General features: G+C 43.5%; 3 protein-coding genes across 4 annotated transcripts; 1 reads left to right on the forward strand and 2 right to left on the reverse strand.

Moving 5' to 3' along the window:
• Nucleotides 1–4374: 4374 nt before the first annotated feature.
• On the reverse strand, nt 4375–6589 carry LOC124051437 (growth arrest and DNA damage-inducible protein GADD45 gamma-like). The gene is made up of 3 exons (XM_046374810.1): nt 5812–6589; nt 5489–5696; nt 4375–5371 (listed from the first exon to the last, which is right to left on the reverse strand). The coding sequence occupies exons 1-3, from the start codon at nt 5910–5912 to the stop codon at nt 5258–5260; spliced, it is 423 nt and encodes a 140-aa protein (XP_046230766.1). The 5' UTR covers nt 5913–6589; the 3' UTR covers nt 4375–5257.
• Nucleotides 6590–8596: 2007 nt separating this feature from the next.
• Nucleotides 8597–11172, forward strand: gadd45gb.1 (growth arrest and DNA-damage-inducible, gamma b, tandem duplicate 1). Its single transcript, XM_046374811.1, has 3 exons — nt 8597–9818; nt 9940–10147; nt 10269–11172. Exons 1-3 carry the CDS (start codon nt 9676–9678, stop codon nt 10380–10382), a joined length of 465 nt encoding a protein of 154 aa, XP_046230767.1. The 5' UTR covers nt 8597–9675; the 3' UTR covers nt 10383–11172.
• Nucleotides 11173–11917: 745 nt separating this feature from the next.
• nim1kb (NIM1 serine/threonine protein kinase) lies at nt 11918–16716 on the reverse strand. 2 transcript variants are annotated; one of them, XM_046374816.1, is made up of 4 exons: nt 15679–16716; nt 14465–14766; nt 13776–14044; nt 11918–13270 (listed from the first exon to the last, which is right to left on the reverse strand). In XM_046374816.1, the coding sequence occupies exons 2-4, from the start codon at nt 14736–14738 to the stop codon at nt 12515–12517; spliced, it is 1299 nt and encodes a 432-aa protein (XP_046230772.1). In that variant the 5' UTR covers nt 14739–14766; nt 15679–16716; the 3' UTR covers nt 11918–12514. The 2 variants fall into 2 exon arrangements, with proteins under 2 accessions (XP_046230772.1, XP_046230771.1); XM_046374815.1 differs by lacking the exon at nt 15679–16716 and having other exon boundaries at nt 14465–14961.
• Between the last annotated feature and the right edge of the window lie 33 nt (nt 16717–16749).

The raw sequence follows: 16749 nt of genomic DNA on the forward strand, positions 1-16749 counted from the left end.
TCTGGTTCTACAGCACACATTGATTGTATGCACACAGATACAGACAAGTGTTTTGTAACTCAGTCTCAAGTCTCCAGTCCACATTATTGTGATTGTGTCATTTTGATCTTGCGTGCACAGCTATCTGCAGTCTCCACCAAAGTCAGAGATGTTATCTTTTATATCTTGTTTGATATGTGGTTAGACGCTCATGAAGTCTAGTAAATGCATCTTGAATTAAATATATTTTCTTCTTCTCCTGCTTTCTTTTTTATTTTATTTCCTGGAATTAACTTTTATGTTCATATTCTGTCATTCTGGCTCTCTTAAAGAACACCCACACATGCAGTGTTGCTGCTGTGTCTGAACTAGGCCCTTGAGGGCCCCAGCACTGAATGGAGCTGCAGACCAGTGTTTTGGCAACAGCTGGCAGTGTGTGTGTGTGTGTGTGTGTGTGTATGTGTATGTGTGTACGCCACTTAGCGTTTACAGGCTGCATTTGTGGATGTAAACAGATAAAAATGTTTTATCTTCATATTTATTTACACTCTGGTAACCTTTAAAGATAAAATCTGATACAAACAACAACTTTCACTGTCGGCTAACCTGTAATTACTTTGTTTAACTTTGTAATAATGTTACTTTGTAATAATGCAGTACTCACTGTACAATAAACACAACTCTTATACAAGAATGATTAGAATTCAGCAGTCACTTTAACATCAAAATGATGTTTTAAATTATGCAAATGTTCAAATGTTAATGTAGTTAATGATTAGATTCATCAAGGGCTGAAACAGGCCTGACTGATGGATATCAGAAACAGAAATTAGCATCAGCAGCTGATGACTGAGGGAATGGGCGTGTGTGTGTGTGTGTGTTACGCGTGTGTCTTGTTTGACCCTGGGCATGCTGTGACCTGCTGGCTCATGGTGATGATGGAGAACAATATTAGCATAGCTGAAAAGCATATTAGCATAGCTAACAGACAGAGCCATTCAGCAGACTTTAACCTTTGAAAATCAACTATGGAATCATCTTTACAATTTTGCCTTGTTGTGACATTTTCAAAAATGCAAATTGTAGGGGAAGTCACCATACACAGAAAATGTAGAGAAGAGTGATGTAGTGAGTGATGGAGCTGCAATAAAGAGCTGATACAAGCAGGTGAAGAAAGCATTTGATATTTTTTCTCCACAGAAAAAAAATATTTTTCTTAATTAAAAACACATAAGGTAAATTTTAGTAAGCTCCTGGATGAACAAATGCTTTATTGTATGCTTTTTTTGACCGACAAACAGTGGCCTGATTTTGAGAATTACAACTTCCTGTTTATGTTTTACTAATTTGATCAAGTATGCCACTAAAAATAAATCAATAAATGACCAAACGAACAATGAGAATCAGAAAGGGCTTGAATGGCCAAGTGTGTAAACACATACAAGGTATCTGACTGTGGGGAGAAGTACAATTAATTTGATGGGTTGCTGCATTCTAGGCAACCTAAAACAAAAACAAAAACAACCTAAAAACACAGAAGCACACTCACACACACACACACACACTCACATGCAGAACCATCTGCTGCAGCTCTCCACCACACAGAAGAGATTTGGGGAGGAGGAGGAGAAGGAGGCTTTTATGCTGAAAGGACACTTGAGAGGCAGCATGTGGCTGCAGCAGCAGAGCTCTTTATGACCAGGGTTGAGACAGAGGGCAGCTGAGGTTATTCAGGGTGAAAGAGTTCAGAGAGAAAATTGAAGCATTTTTACTGTTCTGTGTGTGTACGGCTCAAAGCAACAACACAACACGTTAACAAGTGAGCTTTAGAGTTATTAGCAGGTGTATTTCGGAAATTTGGACCGAGCCAGGCTAGCTGTTGGTGCTTACTTTCATGTCTGTGGAAAGCGAACAACGTCCAGACTCCAGCTCTGTGCTTCAGACTGGTATCGATCTTCTAACGTCACTCTGAGATAGAAAGCGCTTCTACACTTCACAAATGTAAAACTGTTGTGTTGTCATCACTTCAGACGTGTTTCTGCTGAGTGTTGGGGGATGTTGTTGTTAGTCAGGATTTGGTCCTGAATGGATGAATGGCAGCAGGCTTGTGCCAGGCACACTGCCTCCCTCCCTCCTCCTCCCTCCTCCTCCTTCTCCCTCCCTCTCTTCATCATTAAATTAGACAGCAGATGGAGTGAGTGCTTGGTTGGTTACCGTGGAGATTTAAAGGGGTGATTGCGTTTCAGCTGGTCCTGCTTGGTCCATTTTTTTCTTTCTTTCATTCATTCTTTCTCTTTTGCCTTAGCAGGGGTGTGTGTGTGTTTGTGTATGTGTGTGGATGCAGCAGGGTGACTGAGGGGTTTAATCATATGCTTCAGCTGTACAGATTGGACAGGAATCAGTCATTCTTCTTCTTTCTTCTTATTCTGGTGAAGCATTTCATTATTGTTGTAGTAAGTTGTAGTAAGAACTTCAGCAGAAAAAGAGAAAGTTGTGTGTGTGTGTGTGTGTGTCACAGTGGGGCATGGGGGCCGCAGCAGCTGTTGAGTCCACAGTAACTTGCAGTGACATGCAACATGCAGGTCAGAGTGACTTTTTGAGGCCAAAGACACAAAAGCCTCTTAAAGGTTCTGAATCACAAATGAGGAACAGAAAAGAAAAACCAGCGTGTGCCAGGAGCAAAAGATCACCTTCATTAAGCTGCACTTTTCACTTTTGGCCCTTTTTCTTGAGCAGAATCATAAAAAAGGAGGTAACATCTTCCGTTCATGATTTTAAAGTAAGGGTGACATCGAGCTGCGCAGAATCAGGAAACATCTCACCAACTCAGAGTCAAGAGCTGGTGAGATGATTCTTCAGATTAAAGTTCTGAAGAAAACACATTTCATTTAATTATTTTATTTGTCCTTTCTTTAACATGGCAAGTTTTAGGAGCAAAATTCTTTTTCACATTGACAGCCTGACTAAAGGCAGAGCCTCTTCAGTGAAGGGGGTTTGGGCTCTACAAAAAGAAATATCAAAGGTTAAAAAGCAGGAATACATGCCCAAATGATTTTCCAACAAACAGCAACAGCAACAGAACAACAAAGTGCCTCCACAGTAAGCAGCAAACTGACAAAGCTTTGGAAAGCAGCTGCATGTGTCAGCGAGGATGACCATAAAAGAGTCCTTGAAAGCTGAAGTGTCCAGTTTTTGTGTTTTTTTGCATGTTTCCAGTCTCTGGCTGCAGGAGACTGACAGTTTTGGGGACTACAACAGAATATGTTGAGAAGAGCAGGTGTTGTAGGCAGCAGATGTAACAAGTGACACAGATAAGTGGAGGTGGGGGCAGACCAAGGAGAATTATGCAGATAATGAATGAACCGGTAAATATTATGGCAGGTGTGTAAGGATGGACAGTGGACAGAGGAGCACTGGTAGCTAACTGAATAGCAGATTGAACATCATCCTCATGTGCTGAGCTGTAAATAACACGACCAGAGTCTGACGTGAGAAGGACGGTCATTTGAACAGAAGTTCAGATCTTCAGCTGTAATCTGACATGATGTGAGCAGGACACGGTGCTGTTTAACCGAACACCCAAACATTTGTTTTCATGACCTGGTTTAGAATAGAGTGATGATAGACCCGGTCCCCCAAGTCATCATCCAACCACCTGACTTACAATGTGATCAACACATTTGTAGCTTTAGAACAGGCCGGATTTCATGTTGCTCACATCTGGAGTCTGCTATTTGATTTTCACACTTCACAGATGCGGTGCAGACGTTTTAAATGAATCTGCATTTACTAATCCGATATCTTGAGTTTTATCTTAGCTGTTAATATAGTTCATTGTTAGCATTTGGTCAAACTCATTTTGACAAATATAAATACAAAATTGATGTTCACTGTGATTTAACATCCTATTCAGCTAAGTGTATGAAAATGATGTCACACACTGTAGTATTTTAATCTCTTGCCTCCCCATGACAGCACATACTCTGGATATTCTGAACTACAAATAGAAACTCATCACATTCCATTTTTGAGCAGGAAACTTAACTGAGTGTATTAAAGGATCTCACATTTAGAAGTTGAAAGTGCTTCAGAGTATTCCATATTAAAATGCTCCCAAGAGCTAAACTGATATATGAACTGAGCTGAAACACGTCTGAACATGTTTAAACGCCTGTTGTTTTGAGTCGCTGTCTCAGCTGTTCAAGACTCAGATCTGAAAGCACAGAATCATTTACAGAAATAGGAAAAAAAGAACTCAAGAAATCAACATTTCAAACCAAAATGGAGCAGTTTTACATGTGACTTAATTTGGGCTCCAAACAACTTTTGTCTCAGGTTATAAAGTCAAAGTACAGTCAGAGGGCAAGATTGACTTCAGATATTTTATTTCTATGCTTTCATATTACAAAAAAAGAGGAGAAAGGTAGTGAACAAGCCCTTCCAATTGACATGAATAAAGCTGAAGTGAAACATTCAGGAGGTACTACATTTTCAGCTTATTATATTTCATAATTCAAGATCAGATTTAAACAAAACATTTCTTTTATCATTTTAACACTTTTCTTTGCATTTTCTTCTCACATTGTTAAATATCTAAAGTAAAAAACCTTAGATAAAATCAAATGTCAAATGTTCAGAAGATAATCCTACAAATTCTCATCATTCTTTTAGCATTAACTTAATTTAGCCATTTCCTAAAGTGAAACCTTTAGAGAAAAGACATTTTTTTCATGCTTTTTTTTTCATCTTTTAGAATATTTTTGTCATCATTAAATTTCTAAAGTGAAACCTTTAGAGAATTAAGACAATTCTGGAAAGTGGGAAACATTTCCGCTGATTGCAACTGTTGTCATGTTGCTCAGCAAAGAGGACATCTTTAAAAAGTCCCTTTCTAAGGACGCCTCTTTCTCAGCACCGCTTCTTCTCCTGCTGCGCGTGCTTCAGGGTGCGACATTTGCTCTGTGGAACCACAGGACGCAGAATTCGCTTCTCCTTTCTCTCCAAACCTCATCCGCACAAAGAATGAGGGTCGATGAGTCGCTCTTGTGGCATACCTGACCTCATTCACATAAAGAATGAGAGTCATCTTGGCATGGACGGGACAAGAGGCGACCGTTCACGGGGGGCCCCCTCGGGCCGGCGCCGTGCTGCCTGGACGGGAATCCTCCTCAGGAGTATCCAGGGATGAGCAGAAACAGGGTCATCCTGTTCATCAGGATGAGTATTTCCAGATAAGAAGCTTCACAGCATCTGAGCAAGAGAGGAGCCGAGTCCCGGATCAGCGCTCAGGAAGGCTGATCTCAGGAACCCAGTCGTTCAGACGGCGGCTCTCCTCGCAGAACAGGTGCAGCTTCTCCAGAGCAGGGTCCTCCCAAGACCCCTCAGCTGGGTTCTGTTCAAACAGAGAGACAGAGGACGCTTTAGTCACACGTGTCCTTCACAAAGCATCACACACACACCTCTAAAATGATTTGGAATAACATCATCTCCTTAACGGAGCTCCACATACCGTGATGAGGACGCAGTGGGCATCTTCAAGCTGCTCTGCTTTGTCGCCGACAATCTCAGCCAGACGCTGCATGTCGCTCACTCTGACGATGCTGATGTCGTTGTCGAAGCAGAAGGACTGGATGAGGGTGAAGTGGATCTGCAGAGCGATGTCACACTCGAACTCCTCATCCATGGCCAGGACGCAGAAAGACACGCTGTCCGGGTCACTGTGGAGACAAAGAAAAGGAACCACTTGTTAGCTGCTGCTGTTCAACATTGATCATGTTGGTTTTCTAAAAGAGGATCCCAAAGTCTTATACATGTTATGTTCAGTTTACTTACTCAGTCATAATTTTTGCGCTCTCGTAAACTCCAACAGTGAGTCGGTCCTCGCTCTGAGCACAGAGCAGAGCTTCTTTCAAAGATTTTCCAGGGGACTGCATGGTGACGTCTTAGCTTACAGTTCAGCTGATGTGATCACAAAGTTCAGAGAAGAGTGTTTGTGCTGCCTCCAAGAACCTGCCAGCATTTATACTGCAGACCCGGCACACGCTCACTCTTTGATTGGCTGGTGGAGGCACAATGGCTACAACAGGCCTCAGCCCCCACCCCACCCTCAGGGACGCGTGCCTATAGAAAAGTCTAAGAAAGTCGGGGGCAGCTTTGGTTGAAAGGATCAGATGTAGGAACTCTTTGGCCTTTAAATAATTCTTTCAGCTTACAGGAACAATTAAACCACACAGGAAGAGCCGACTGCTGTTGTCAAAGTTGTGGAAGATTTAGAAGTGACCCATAACTTTCAAAGAAACACAGACATGACAGGTCTTATGGAATTATTTGACAAGCAGCCAGACATCTAGACATTTAAATTTAGCGTGAGATGTGTAACCTGTCACTGTGAATATCAAGTCTGAAATCAGTTTTATCAGTTGACATTACTGTTATGAGGTGATACAGTTCAGACTTTTAATATCAATCTGAACCTAAAACTTAAAAAATCTAAAACTTGAAAACCTGAGCTTCATTACTGTGCTGTGATAATCTAACTCCAACCAACACTTGCAGATTTGAGGATCATTGAGGTGGATTACACATCTGGCAACTTTCAAGAGTCTACTGTTTTTCATACTTTACAGGTGCAGACTTTCTCTAAAACCTGTCAAAAGTCCATGTTGTTCTCTAACTGAGATGAAATTAAATCTCATGTAGACCTTTTCCTTGTTAAACCTTAAGACTTTTTGACACTCTCAGGTTGCTTGGATTTTCTTTAAAAGACTGACAAGATACATTCAAACTACACAGCATCCATTTGGAAATGCATGTATGTCATCAAAATAAAATGCTCTCTGACCATCTACACCTGCTCTATTTCTATAGAGTCTTGAGATAATGTTTGTTGTGATTTGCCACTTTATCAGTGAAAACTGAGTTTGACTGATTTGGTGACCTACACGTGGTTTGTTGAAACTTACAAAAACATTGATTTGATTCTCCAAATCCCTGGTATGAGGTTATAGATCGTTTGAGGGGCCTCCTTTTCAGATCACGTAAAAACATAAAACATATATGTCAGACTGACCTCTGCAACACATGAGCACTGTCACTGCGTTAACTTTTTTTTTGTAGAGCAGTGGCACGCGCCGCTGCTTTGCATGCGTAAAGCCGGGCCTCACTCGAGGCGCGTGGCATCTGGACATGCCTGCGTGCTTTATCTGTCTCTGTCTGCATCACTCTCCATAGCAACCGAGAGATACCATCTGTCCCTGGGGGAGGAAGGTGAAGGAAAGAGTGCACAAAGGAAGTCAGACAGCACCTGCTGGGCGTCGTATTTTTATTTATTTATTTTTTATTTTTTGTCAGGTTTTCAGGTTTAACGAAATCCGAGTTTAGCTAAATTAATTTGATGAACTTTACTTGTTTTATAGCTCAAATACTCACTTTACATCAGCGAAAAATGAATGACACACTTTCTTTGTCGGCTAAAATATTCGCCTATTTTCCCTACTCCAAAATCATATTTGCACACACCACCAGGCGCTACCTTTCATTAATATCATCATGCTATGCTGCAGCTTTGGACACTCTCTAACCTTACAAAGAGGTTTGGGGCTTGACTGAGCCGCCGCAGGTCACCAGAAAAGAGCTTTGACCACCAACACCTGTCGCGCACTGCCGGGGAGGCCTCCGTCTGGCAGATGTGCTTCAGCAACAATAGGTCGGTATCGATTTGCACGCGCCTGCCCCGTGGCCATGCAAGCCGATCTTTCCTAAAATAGCTCACTGTTTGAGTCTCTATCAGCTGGATCCAAATCCAAACTTTGGCCCAAACGCCAGGCTCTCGGCCAGCTGATGGGTCGATGAGTTTGCAGCACATGGACAGAAACTGCAATAAACAGAAGATTGTGTTGCTGCAGTAACGCACAGATAACATTCTTACTGATGAATAAAAACACACTTTCGACATTCTTGCAGGTGTTTACAGCTCAAACTAAAAGTGTTTTTATCTGACAAAACATGTCTGGCATCTTTAGGAGATAACACTTTTCATTGTGAAAGTTTAGACCATAAGCGTTTCTCTTTGGCATTCAAATTTAATCAAAACTCAGACAACAGACTGGCGAATGTGGAGACAATAGAACGGCGCGCCCTGGGGTCGGGGTTGACCTGGGTTTAGGAGAGATGAAGTGGGAGGAGGAGGGGAGGTGTCGCTATAGCGACAGTTCTCCATCTGCCGCTCGGAACAATAGTACTGAATCAATCACCGCCAACCTGTGTCTCCTGCAACGCCTCTCCACTCCAGCCCCCCTCCTCTATTTACGCAGCAGTGGCAGCAGGTCTGACCTGGTGCAAGATGTGTTTTGAATTATTATGCAGATAAAATAAAATAAGCACGAGCTGTTTGGGGAACGTGTTCTATCCGGGGGTCAGATGAAAAAGCCGCGAGTTAAATTTAGTTGTGCCCAAAAGTCATAGAAAATCAACAGAAGACTGCCAGAAAGAAGTTAGTAAGTTTATTCAAAACCACAGATGAAAACATTTATTGGAGCTACACGCCAAATACTGAGCTGAACGTGAGTTACAGGAAAGAAAAATTTAGATTAAGGTAAGAACTGATAAAACAGAGTTGTGCGCAAAAGTTTCATCGTGCGTAAAACGCGAAAAAAGTAAAAATACAATCACAGATGAAGACATTTGGTGGATATACGCAACAATCACCAAACAAAAGTGCAATGGACTTCACAAGTTTTCCTATAGAATTCGGTCCCTGTGGCCCCTGAACTCCCAAGAGCAAATAAATAAAAATTGAGCAAGGATTTTCTGGACAGCTGATGGCCACGTGGTCCGCATGGGCCAGCAGTGCAGATTGCGCAGCATGCACAGCGTTCTGGCACGCGCTGGTCATTTGCATTTGTATGGAGATCCGTGATAATAGAGGGCTTCTGTGCGCACAATGAGGCGGTTTTATGGCCAGCCTCTAGTCCACAGATGGCATCATCCACCTGCCCTTTCTCTCTGGTGCTCACGGAGAGCGAGTAGGGGGGGAGGGGCGCATTACACTTCCTCCATATTTCGGCTGAAATAATAACATCAAAAATCTAAATTAATAATATTTGTTGGGTTAAACGGAGTTCTTATTTCGTGTTTTTAAAAGTCTGCAAGGTGGCTTATGGGCTCAAAACTGGCCAATCAGTACTTTAGCTTTCAGAAAGGACAATATGAAGCTTCTCCACATGCATGAGTGCTAAAATGCATGTAAAAGTGCAGCTGATCTCCAATGTGCATCTCTGCAGTTAGACTCAAATGACGTGTTTTTTCTCCAGTTTGCACAAAAGTGCTGCAGTGAGTGATCAGAATCAGAATTCCTTTATTTATCCTGATTCTGATCAAACTTTTTCTTTCAATGATATTCTTTCAAAGCTATTTTTAGTTTCAGGCCAGTTTGCTGCGCTTTGGAGGGGGGGGGGGGGGGACTAGATGACCCCCATCAATCTGCCACGAGCCGGAGTGTGACAATGGCATTATCATACCAATACACCATTCAGCTTTAGCCAATCAGGACGCAGCGCTTTCACTGCGCCGCACGAGCTGGAGACTATAAAAGAGGGAGTCTGCAGGTTTGAAAGCACTCTGCTCCCTTTCGGATTTACTCTCTGACCAAACTTTTTAAAGCTCTCTCCTTTGTGGAATATCCTCATCATCTTCATCATGACTCTCGAGGAAGTTTTGATCCAGAAACCCACCGAACGTGCTCAGTGTACCGGCAAGGCCCTGGAGGAGGTCCTGGTGTCTGCTAAAGACAACGACTCCATCACCGTCGGTGTCTACGAATGCGCAAAAGTTATGAATCTGTAAGTATGAGACTCACAGTTCAAGATTTACTGCTTACATTTTTTTTATCAATCAAATCAGCTAGTTTGGATACTTTTGGATGAAATCTCATGGGCTTTTTTCTTTTCTTTGTCTCCACAGTGATCCGGACAGCGTGTCTTTCTGCGTCCTGGCCATGGATGAGGAGTTCGAGTGTGACATCGCTCTGCAGATCCACTTCACCCTCATCCAGTCCTTCTGCTTCGACAACGACATCAGCATCGTCAGAGTGAGCGACATGCAGCGTCTGGCTGAGATTGTCGGCGACAAAGCAGAGCAGCTTGAAGATGCCCACTGCGTCCTCATCACGGTATGTGGAGCTCCGTTAAGGAGATGATGTTATTCCAAATCATTTTAGAGGTGTGTGTGTGTGTGATGCTTTGTGAAGGACACGTGTGACTAAAGCGTCCTCTGTCTCTCTGTTTGAACAGAACCCAGCTGAGGGGTCTTGGGAGGACCCTGCTCTGGAGAAGCTGCACCTGTTCTGCGAGGAGAGCCGCCGTCTGAACGACTGGGTTCCTGAGATCAGCCTTCCTGAGCGCTGATCCGGGACTCGGCTCCTCTCTTGCTCAGATGCTGTGAAGCTTCTTATCTGGAAATACTCATCCTGATGAACAGGATGACCCTGTTTCTGCTCATCCCTGGATACTCCTGAGGAGGATTCCCGTCCAGGCAGCACGGCGCCGGCCCGAGGGGGCCCCCCGTGAACGGTCGCCTCTTGTCCCGTCCATGCCAAGATGACTCTCATTCTTTATGTGAATGAGGTCAGGTATGCCACAAGAGCGACTCATCGACCCTCATTCTTTGTGCGGATGAGGTTTGGAGAGAAAGGAGAAGCGAATTCTGCGTCCTGTGGTTCCACAGAGCAAATGTCGCACCCTGAAGCACGCGCAGCAGGAGAAGAAGCGGTGCTGAGAAAGAGGCGTCCTTAGAAAGGGACTTTTTAAAGATGTCCTCTTTGCTGAGCAACATGACAACAGTTGCAATCAGCGGAAATGTTTCCCACTTTCCAGAATTGTCTTAATTCTCTAAAGGTTTCACTTTAGAAATTTAATGATGACAAAAATATTCTAAAAGATGAAAAAAAAAGCATGAAAAAAATGTCTTTTCTCTAAAGGTTTCACTTTAGGAAATGGCTAAATTAAGTTAATGCTAAAAGAATGATTTGTAAGATTATCTTCTGAACATGAACGTTAAAAAATTATGTTTAAAATAATGGAAATATTTGACTTAAGATGTTGTGATCCTGTTGGAGCAATGTTGGAAACAATATAATTTATATCATAAAAGTTTCACATGAGAAATTGTAAGTGGAAAATGCTTAATAAAAGACAGAAGATCAGAAGTTATTGTGACTGTGTTTTCACTTTCTTTAGCAAAAGGGCTCTTATGTTGTTGAGTTGAGTGTGTTTTGGTGGAGGAGGTGGGGGCGAGGGGTGGGGGTGGTTATGAAACTAACAAAAGTTTAAAACTCAGCAGATTTGCATGGATGGCGCTGAGGCCTGTCATCTGCTCGATGTTGCCCCCACAGCTAAAAAAGAAAAAAAAGAAAAACAAACTCTCGGTCCCGCCTCCAGCAGACCTCATCTGCATGTGTATGGCGCCGCTAACAATAGCGGAGCTCTGGGCCTGTCAGCTCCAGCGCTCCGCACAGAGCGCCTATTGTCCGGCCTGCAGATGTCTCCGCGGCCACGCCGCGCCATCTGCCGCTTCCTGCAGGTGGGGGTCGGGCATGGCAGGGCTGGGAGGAGCCGGGGGTTTGTCAATTCTCAGTGCCAGAGGGGGCAGCCGGGTTGGGTCTGGCCGGTTTGGACCAGTTTGTGGAGACGCAGAGGGGTCCTCCTGAGTATCATCTGGTGTCCTGCCAGCTGCCGTCGGGACTATTATTTACTCGCACGCACTTAGTGAAACTTTGGTAAACAGGCTGCACAGAGGCGAGATCTGCTCTGTTTGGGTGCCGCAGCAGCAGCAGCAGCCACCTGCTCTGCGACGCAACAATGAAAACTGCGTGACGCATCACTTTCTTTTCACCACTTTATTTAGTTTTCCATAAAGAAGAGGGACGGAAGCTCTGAAGGTTTTCCTTCAAGAAACTTATAATGTTGCTCACTTAATCACCTCCATGCACTCAGAGGGATTGAAAAGCAAAAAGCCGGTGCACAAATATATTTTGCATGAAAGTTCTATAGAATCAGTTGATGGGCAGGCAAGTAACCTTTAACCAGTGCAGCCGTTTTGTTTGTATTATTGTAAACTAGTTGTTTTTGGGCTGTTTTTACCTTAATGTGAGGGGTCCTGAAAAAAACGTTTCACATAATGACTTATTCCTCCTTTTGTTTTTTGTTTGTTTGTTTGTTTTTTTTACTTTTCTCTCTGGAGCTGGATACTTTAACATCTTCAGGCCTCTAAAGATTATTCAAGTCAAAAATCTGAGAAGGAAAAACACTCTTTAGTTTGATGGATGCATTCATAACTTTTGTTTCATAGGCACTTTTACCTTAAGCTAACCCAAATATTGCATTAGAAGGAGTAAAACAAATGTATCAAAAGCTACATAAGATACAGATCATTTTCCAATTAAAAAAAAGAACAACAAATAAAAACACCACAGTTACTAATTTTGTTTGTGTCAAAGAAGTCTGTATAAAAACTGTGCTGAAACGTCTACACCAGTCTGTTATGAAAGCACACACAGTTTGGAGGTGTGCCTGAGGCCCCTGTAGGCCCGGAGCCCCTCCCTTTTTGGGTCCCTCACCATCCCTCGAACCACTGGGGGAGTGTCGCAGCCCCTCCTTTTCTGGACTTGGTGCAGCAGGATTCGGTAAACCCCGGTGATGGGGCTGCGGCAGTCCTTGAGCTGATTGTTGCGTAGGTGCTCTGCAGTGAAGCCCAGCTCCTCCAATGAGCTCCTGACCTCCTCCTCCTCATCCAGGTCCCTGCACTCAGAGTCAAACAGGTTCTGCAGGGGGCCCGCTGGTTCGGGAGGCACCAACGACCAGGGAAACTCCACAGGTAAGAGCCAATCGCAGCCCAGCATCTGGTCGACGGCGTAACGCTCAGCAGGGACCGGCTTCAAGATGCCCTTGATGAGCCTCTGACAGGGGCCAGGCACCCAGGGAGGGACGGTGTAAGCGGCATCGATGATGATACGCCGCAGCTTCCCCATGGTCTCAGCGCGGAACGGCATGGTTCCAGTCACCATGAAGAAAAGCAGGACCCCCATAGCCCACACGTCCACCGGAGGCCCCAGGTAGCACTCGTCCCTAAAGAGCTCCGGGGCGGCGTATGGCGGCGAGCCGCAAAAGGTGTCCAGGATGTCATTGCGGTTAGAAACTCGCGTGCTGAACCCAAAGTCCGCCACCTTCACGCAGCCGTTGCTGGTGAAGAGAACATTCTCGGCCTTCAGATCACGGTGGATGACGTTGATGTTGTGCTGCACAGCAAAACAGACGGATTTCTGAATATCAGACAAAACTGAGATGATTTTCTGTTGTTCAACTTGGATCTTTATTTCAGTGGTGACCATCATGTCTGTTGATGATGATAACCTTTTTCTTTTTACCTGAGTTTGACATTATGTCATTGCATCTGACGACACAGTGCACATATATCATCTATTAGTAAAGAGAATTCTGATTCTGATTATTTGGGTCAGTACTGATATCTTGTATAACATTTTTGTATCATTTAATAAAGAAGATAAACTGAAATAGAAAACAATTATGAGCTGTAACCCTGGTCAACATTTCTCTTTACTAAGAACTCTCAAATGAATAAAACTATTAAAATAGAAAACAAACTTTAAAAATTACAATTACTGAAAGACCAAATGTAACATGCTGGCTGAAGATTTGGCTGACTGGTTATGATAAATAAACAAAGAAAAAAAAGAAAAAACTGCAACAAAAAACAAACCGAAAACTTTCTGCGTCACTGACCATATATTTGATGGCGGAGAGGATCTGGGCGAAGGTGATCTTGCTGGTGTTGTCGGACAGTTTTCCCTCATTGCAGATCCTGTTGTGCAGGTCTCCTCCTCCTGCGTACTCCAGCACCAGGTAGAGGCGGCTCGGCGTCTCCACCACCTCATACAGATGGATCACATTAGGGTGCCGGAGGAACTCCATGCTGCTGATCTCCCTGGCGAGCAGACGCTGAGCCTGAGCGTCCAACCTGGTCTTATCGAGGATCTTTAGGGCCACTTTGTCTACGATAAGGGCAGATGAAAAGACATGGAGACATTACACAGTCTGGTTGTCTGATTACTGGTTTACCAACTAAGTCATTTATCAAGCAAAGATCCTAAACATTCTCTGGTTCCTGCTTCTAATACCCCTGTTTAATTTAACTTTCATCTGGATTCTGGATTATTGGACACACATGCACTGTCCCTGTGAGGAAGAGAGAGAGCGAGAGCGAGCGAGCAGCCAGTGTGTTCTACAATAATGAATCTTTAGCTTCAGCTTTGGGCCTTGGGTAGGATTCAGCTCTCAAATTTGGCTACATCCTTCAGGTCCAGCGGTTCAGTCTGGTTTCAAGAGGTGGGTACAGGCTGGGTGGGGTACTCAGTTTTCGCCTTGTGCAGATCTCTACCAACAAAGGCGTGTGCGTCATGTTGTACACCTACCCTTAGTCAGAGCATGAAAAGCCAGTTTGACCCTGGAGAAGGTCCCGCTGCCAATCTCCCCACGGACTTTGTAGAAGCCCACCCTGCGACCTATGATGAGCTCCTTGATGGTCTTCTCGTCCTTGCACATGTCGGTTGTGAGCTTCTGCAGGGGGGTGAGGCGCAGCGGGGCGTCTGCCTCCTCATCCTCTGGGCTGATATCGGAGCTGTCCGTCAGGCTGTAGGTACTGTGGTGGAGCTTGGTGCTCGTCACCTGGTACTGGCCTCCAGGCATTTCTGCAGCAGCTTGAAGATAAGGTCATCTTCAAAGACAAGATAGTGTCATTAAGCCTTCCTCAGCTCACACCTGGGCATACAACAGTAGCTTTTTTTGTTTTTTTTACCCTGAAACTGCTAATAGGATATTAAAATGACTGAAAATCCGAGATGCAATACATATCATAATGAAAAATTTGTATTATTGGCAAAGAACAAGTGCTGCATGCTGTTGTCCGTTCGTTCATGATGTCAGCCTGCTGCAGCTGGGTACAGCTACACAGTGGAGTTTAGACAGACAAACGTTTTTGTTAACAGTTTCAGAGGAGGACAACATGATTATAATTTGCAATACCTGTCCGACAACGGTTCAGAGAGGAGACTCTACCAGCTTTAACACAACGATTCCTATTAGAGCTATAAAACATTAAATCATTCATCTTTGCTCACTACATCTTAGCCTTTCTTACCCTCTGGTGTGCATAAACTAAAAATACAAATATTAGCAAAGTTATCAGTTATCTTACCGCAATGAGAAGCAGGTAATTATTGGTATAATGGTATACGGCGTAATGGATTATTCTGAAAGTGTTAACTTGTGACACCAGATGCATTAGTGATCGTCAAAAGCAGCTGCAGAATGGGTCTAAGTCAATCACACAATAAATCATGTCTTAATGAGAACGTATTTGAGACATTAAGTTGTGTTTGTGATTTCTCTGATATACCTTTTAAATTTTCCTGTAAGATCACAACACATTATTCTGCACTGTGCGCTCCAGTGCTTCACTGCATCACTTTAGATTTTAAGACTATGCCACAATATTAAATACAAGTTTTTCGATGTAACATTTTATACACATACTACTGTAATTTTACTCGAGACTAGAAATTTGCAATCAACAAATAGCTGCAACGAGAGAACAACAATACAAGAAGCCGTTTTCTTGTTTTCTTACCAAGTTTTCAAATTGCTGCTCTGCATCAAAACACAGTCATGGAGTGCACTGCAAGCAGCAATAATAAAGAAAAAGCTCTTTTGGCCCAGTAGTCCAATAGAAAAATGACTTTTCTTCATTCACATGTCAATATAATGTTTGTTTTTGCTCTTCCCAAAATCAGTGCAGAAGATCCTTTTCTATCTAGCACAACAGGGCTGTCATAGTCTCCTCTGTCCTCTCCAACAGACTACAGTACACTGATGGCCTAAAACAGAGGAGGGGAGGGGGGGACATGTGTGTGAGCCATCAGTCAAGTGGACAGACAGTACAGGCTGGCCACACCCCCTCACAGCTCACCTCTCCCAGTCTTCACCCTCTTCCCTTCACTGACAAACGAAGGATTACAGTGGTGTCATGAACTCTAATCCTGTTTCAATCTGAGTCTGTCTCAAATCCCTTCAAATGACTAACATCATTTCAGGGTGGCAAAAATGAAGCCAGAAGAATTCGATGGCTCACAAACGTACACATATGCACCTACAGTATGCGTGATCAGAGTGATTTGGTCTGCAGGCTCAGCAGAGCCCGCTGTGTGTGAAGGACATGCCTGTGTTCTGCAGCTAAGGTTGATCTCCTGGCTTTTGTGAAGATGAAATGTTATGCAACGACGTTACCCAATGTTCCCAGAGAGATTAGCTCTCTGTCCCCTTTAGACGCTGGCTGAGCAACACAGATAAAGTGATTACAAAGCATGAGGTCAACACTTGACCAGGCGGAGCGTCTTCCTTCAGGTGTGTTGTCCCTGTGAGGAGCAGCGGAGAGACAGCAGGGGGGACACTACACTCAAAACACATCATGATAGTTATAAGAGCACATGCTGCTTTCTTATTCTAATTTAAGTGTAGTTCAGGTATCATAACGTGTTCACAGATGTATTGTAGACCTCCAAAATCACACTGAGCTCCAGTGTGCAGACTGGGATGCAAGTGCTGCATAATTAATTGAAGAGATTAGTAGAACGTACTCCAATACACAAGTATGACTTCAAGAAATCTAAAAAAAAAAAATAATAGAACAAATGAGTTTGAT

Source organism: Scatophagus argus, chromosome 20, assembly GCF_020382885.2.
Source record: "Scatophagus argus isolate fScaArg1 chromosome 20, fScaArg1.pri, whole genome shotgun sequence".
Classification (NCBI taxonomy): domain Eukaryota; kingdom Metazoa; phylum Chordata; class Actinopteri; family Scatophagidae; genus Scatophagus; species Scatophagus argus.

Bases quoted from the DNA above. Each gene is read 5' to 3' on its own strand.
- LOC124051437 (XM_046374810.1), bottom strand. From the start codon at position 5,912: ATGCAGTCCCCTGGAAAATCTTTGAAAGAAGCTCTGCTCTGTGCTCAG. The intron at 5,697-5,811 runs GTAAGTAAACTG...TTGTCTCCACAG, and splicing joins AGCGCAAAAATTATGACTGA to TGACCCGGACAGCGTGTCTT. The intron at 5,372-5,488 runs GTATGTGGAGCT...CTGTTTGAACAG, and splicing joins CCCACTGCGTCCTCATCACG to AACCCAGCTGAGGGGTCTTG.
- nim1kb (XM_046374816.1), bottom strand. From the start codon at position 14,738: ATGCCTGGAGGCCAGTACCAGGTGACGAGCACCAAGCTCCACCACAGT. The intron at 14,045-14,464 runs GTAGGTGTACAA...CCCTTATCGTAG, and splicing joins TTTTCATGCTCTGACTAAGG to ACAAAGTGGCCCTAAAGATC. The intron at 13,271-13,775 runs GTCAGTGACGCA...TTTGCTGTGCAG, and splicing joins TCTCCGCCATCAAATATATG to CACAACATCAACGTCATCCA.
- gadd45gb.1 (XM_046374811.1), top strand. From the start codon at position 9,676: ATGACTCTCGAGGAAGTTTTGATCCAGAAACCCACCGAACGTGCTCAG. The intron at 9,819-9,939 runs GTAAGTATGAGA...TTGTCTCCACAG, and splicing joins TGCGCAAAAGTTATGAATCT to TGATCCGGACAGCGTGTCTT. The intron at 10,148-10,268 runs GTATGTGGAGCT...CTGTTTGAACAG, and splicing joins CCCACTGCGTCCTCATCACG to AACCCAGCTGAGGGGTCTTG.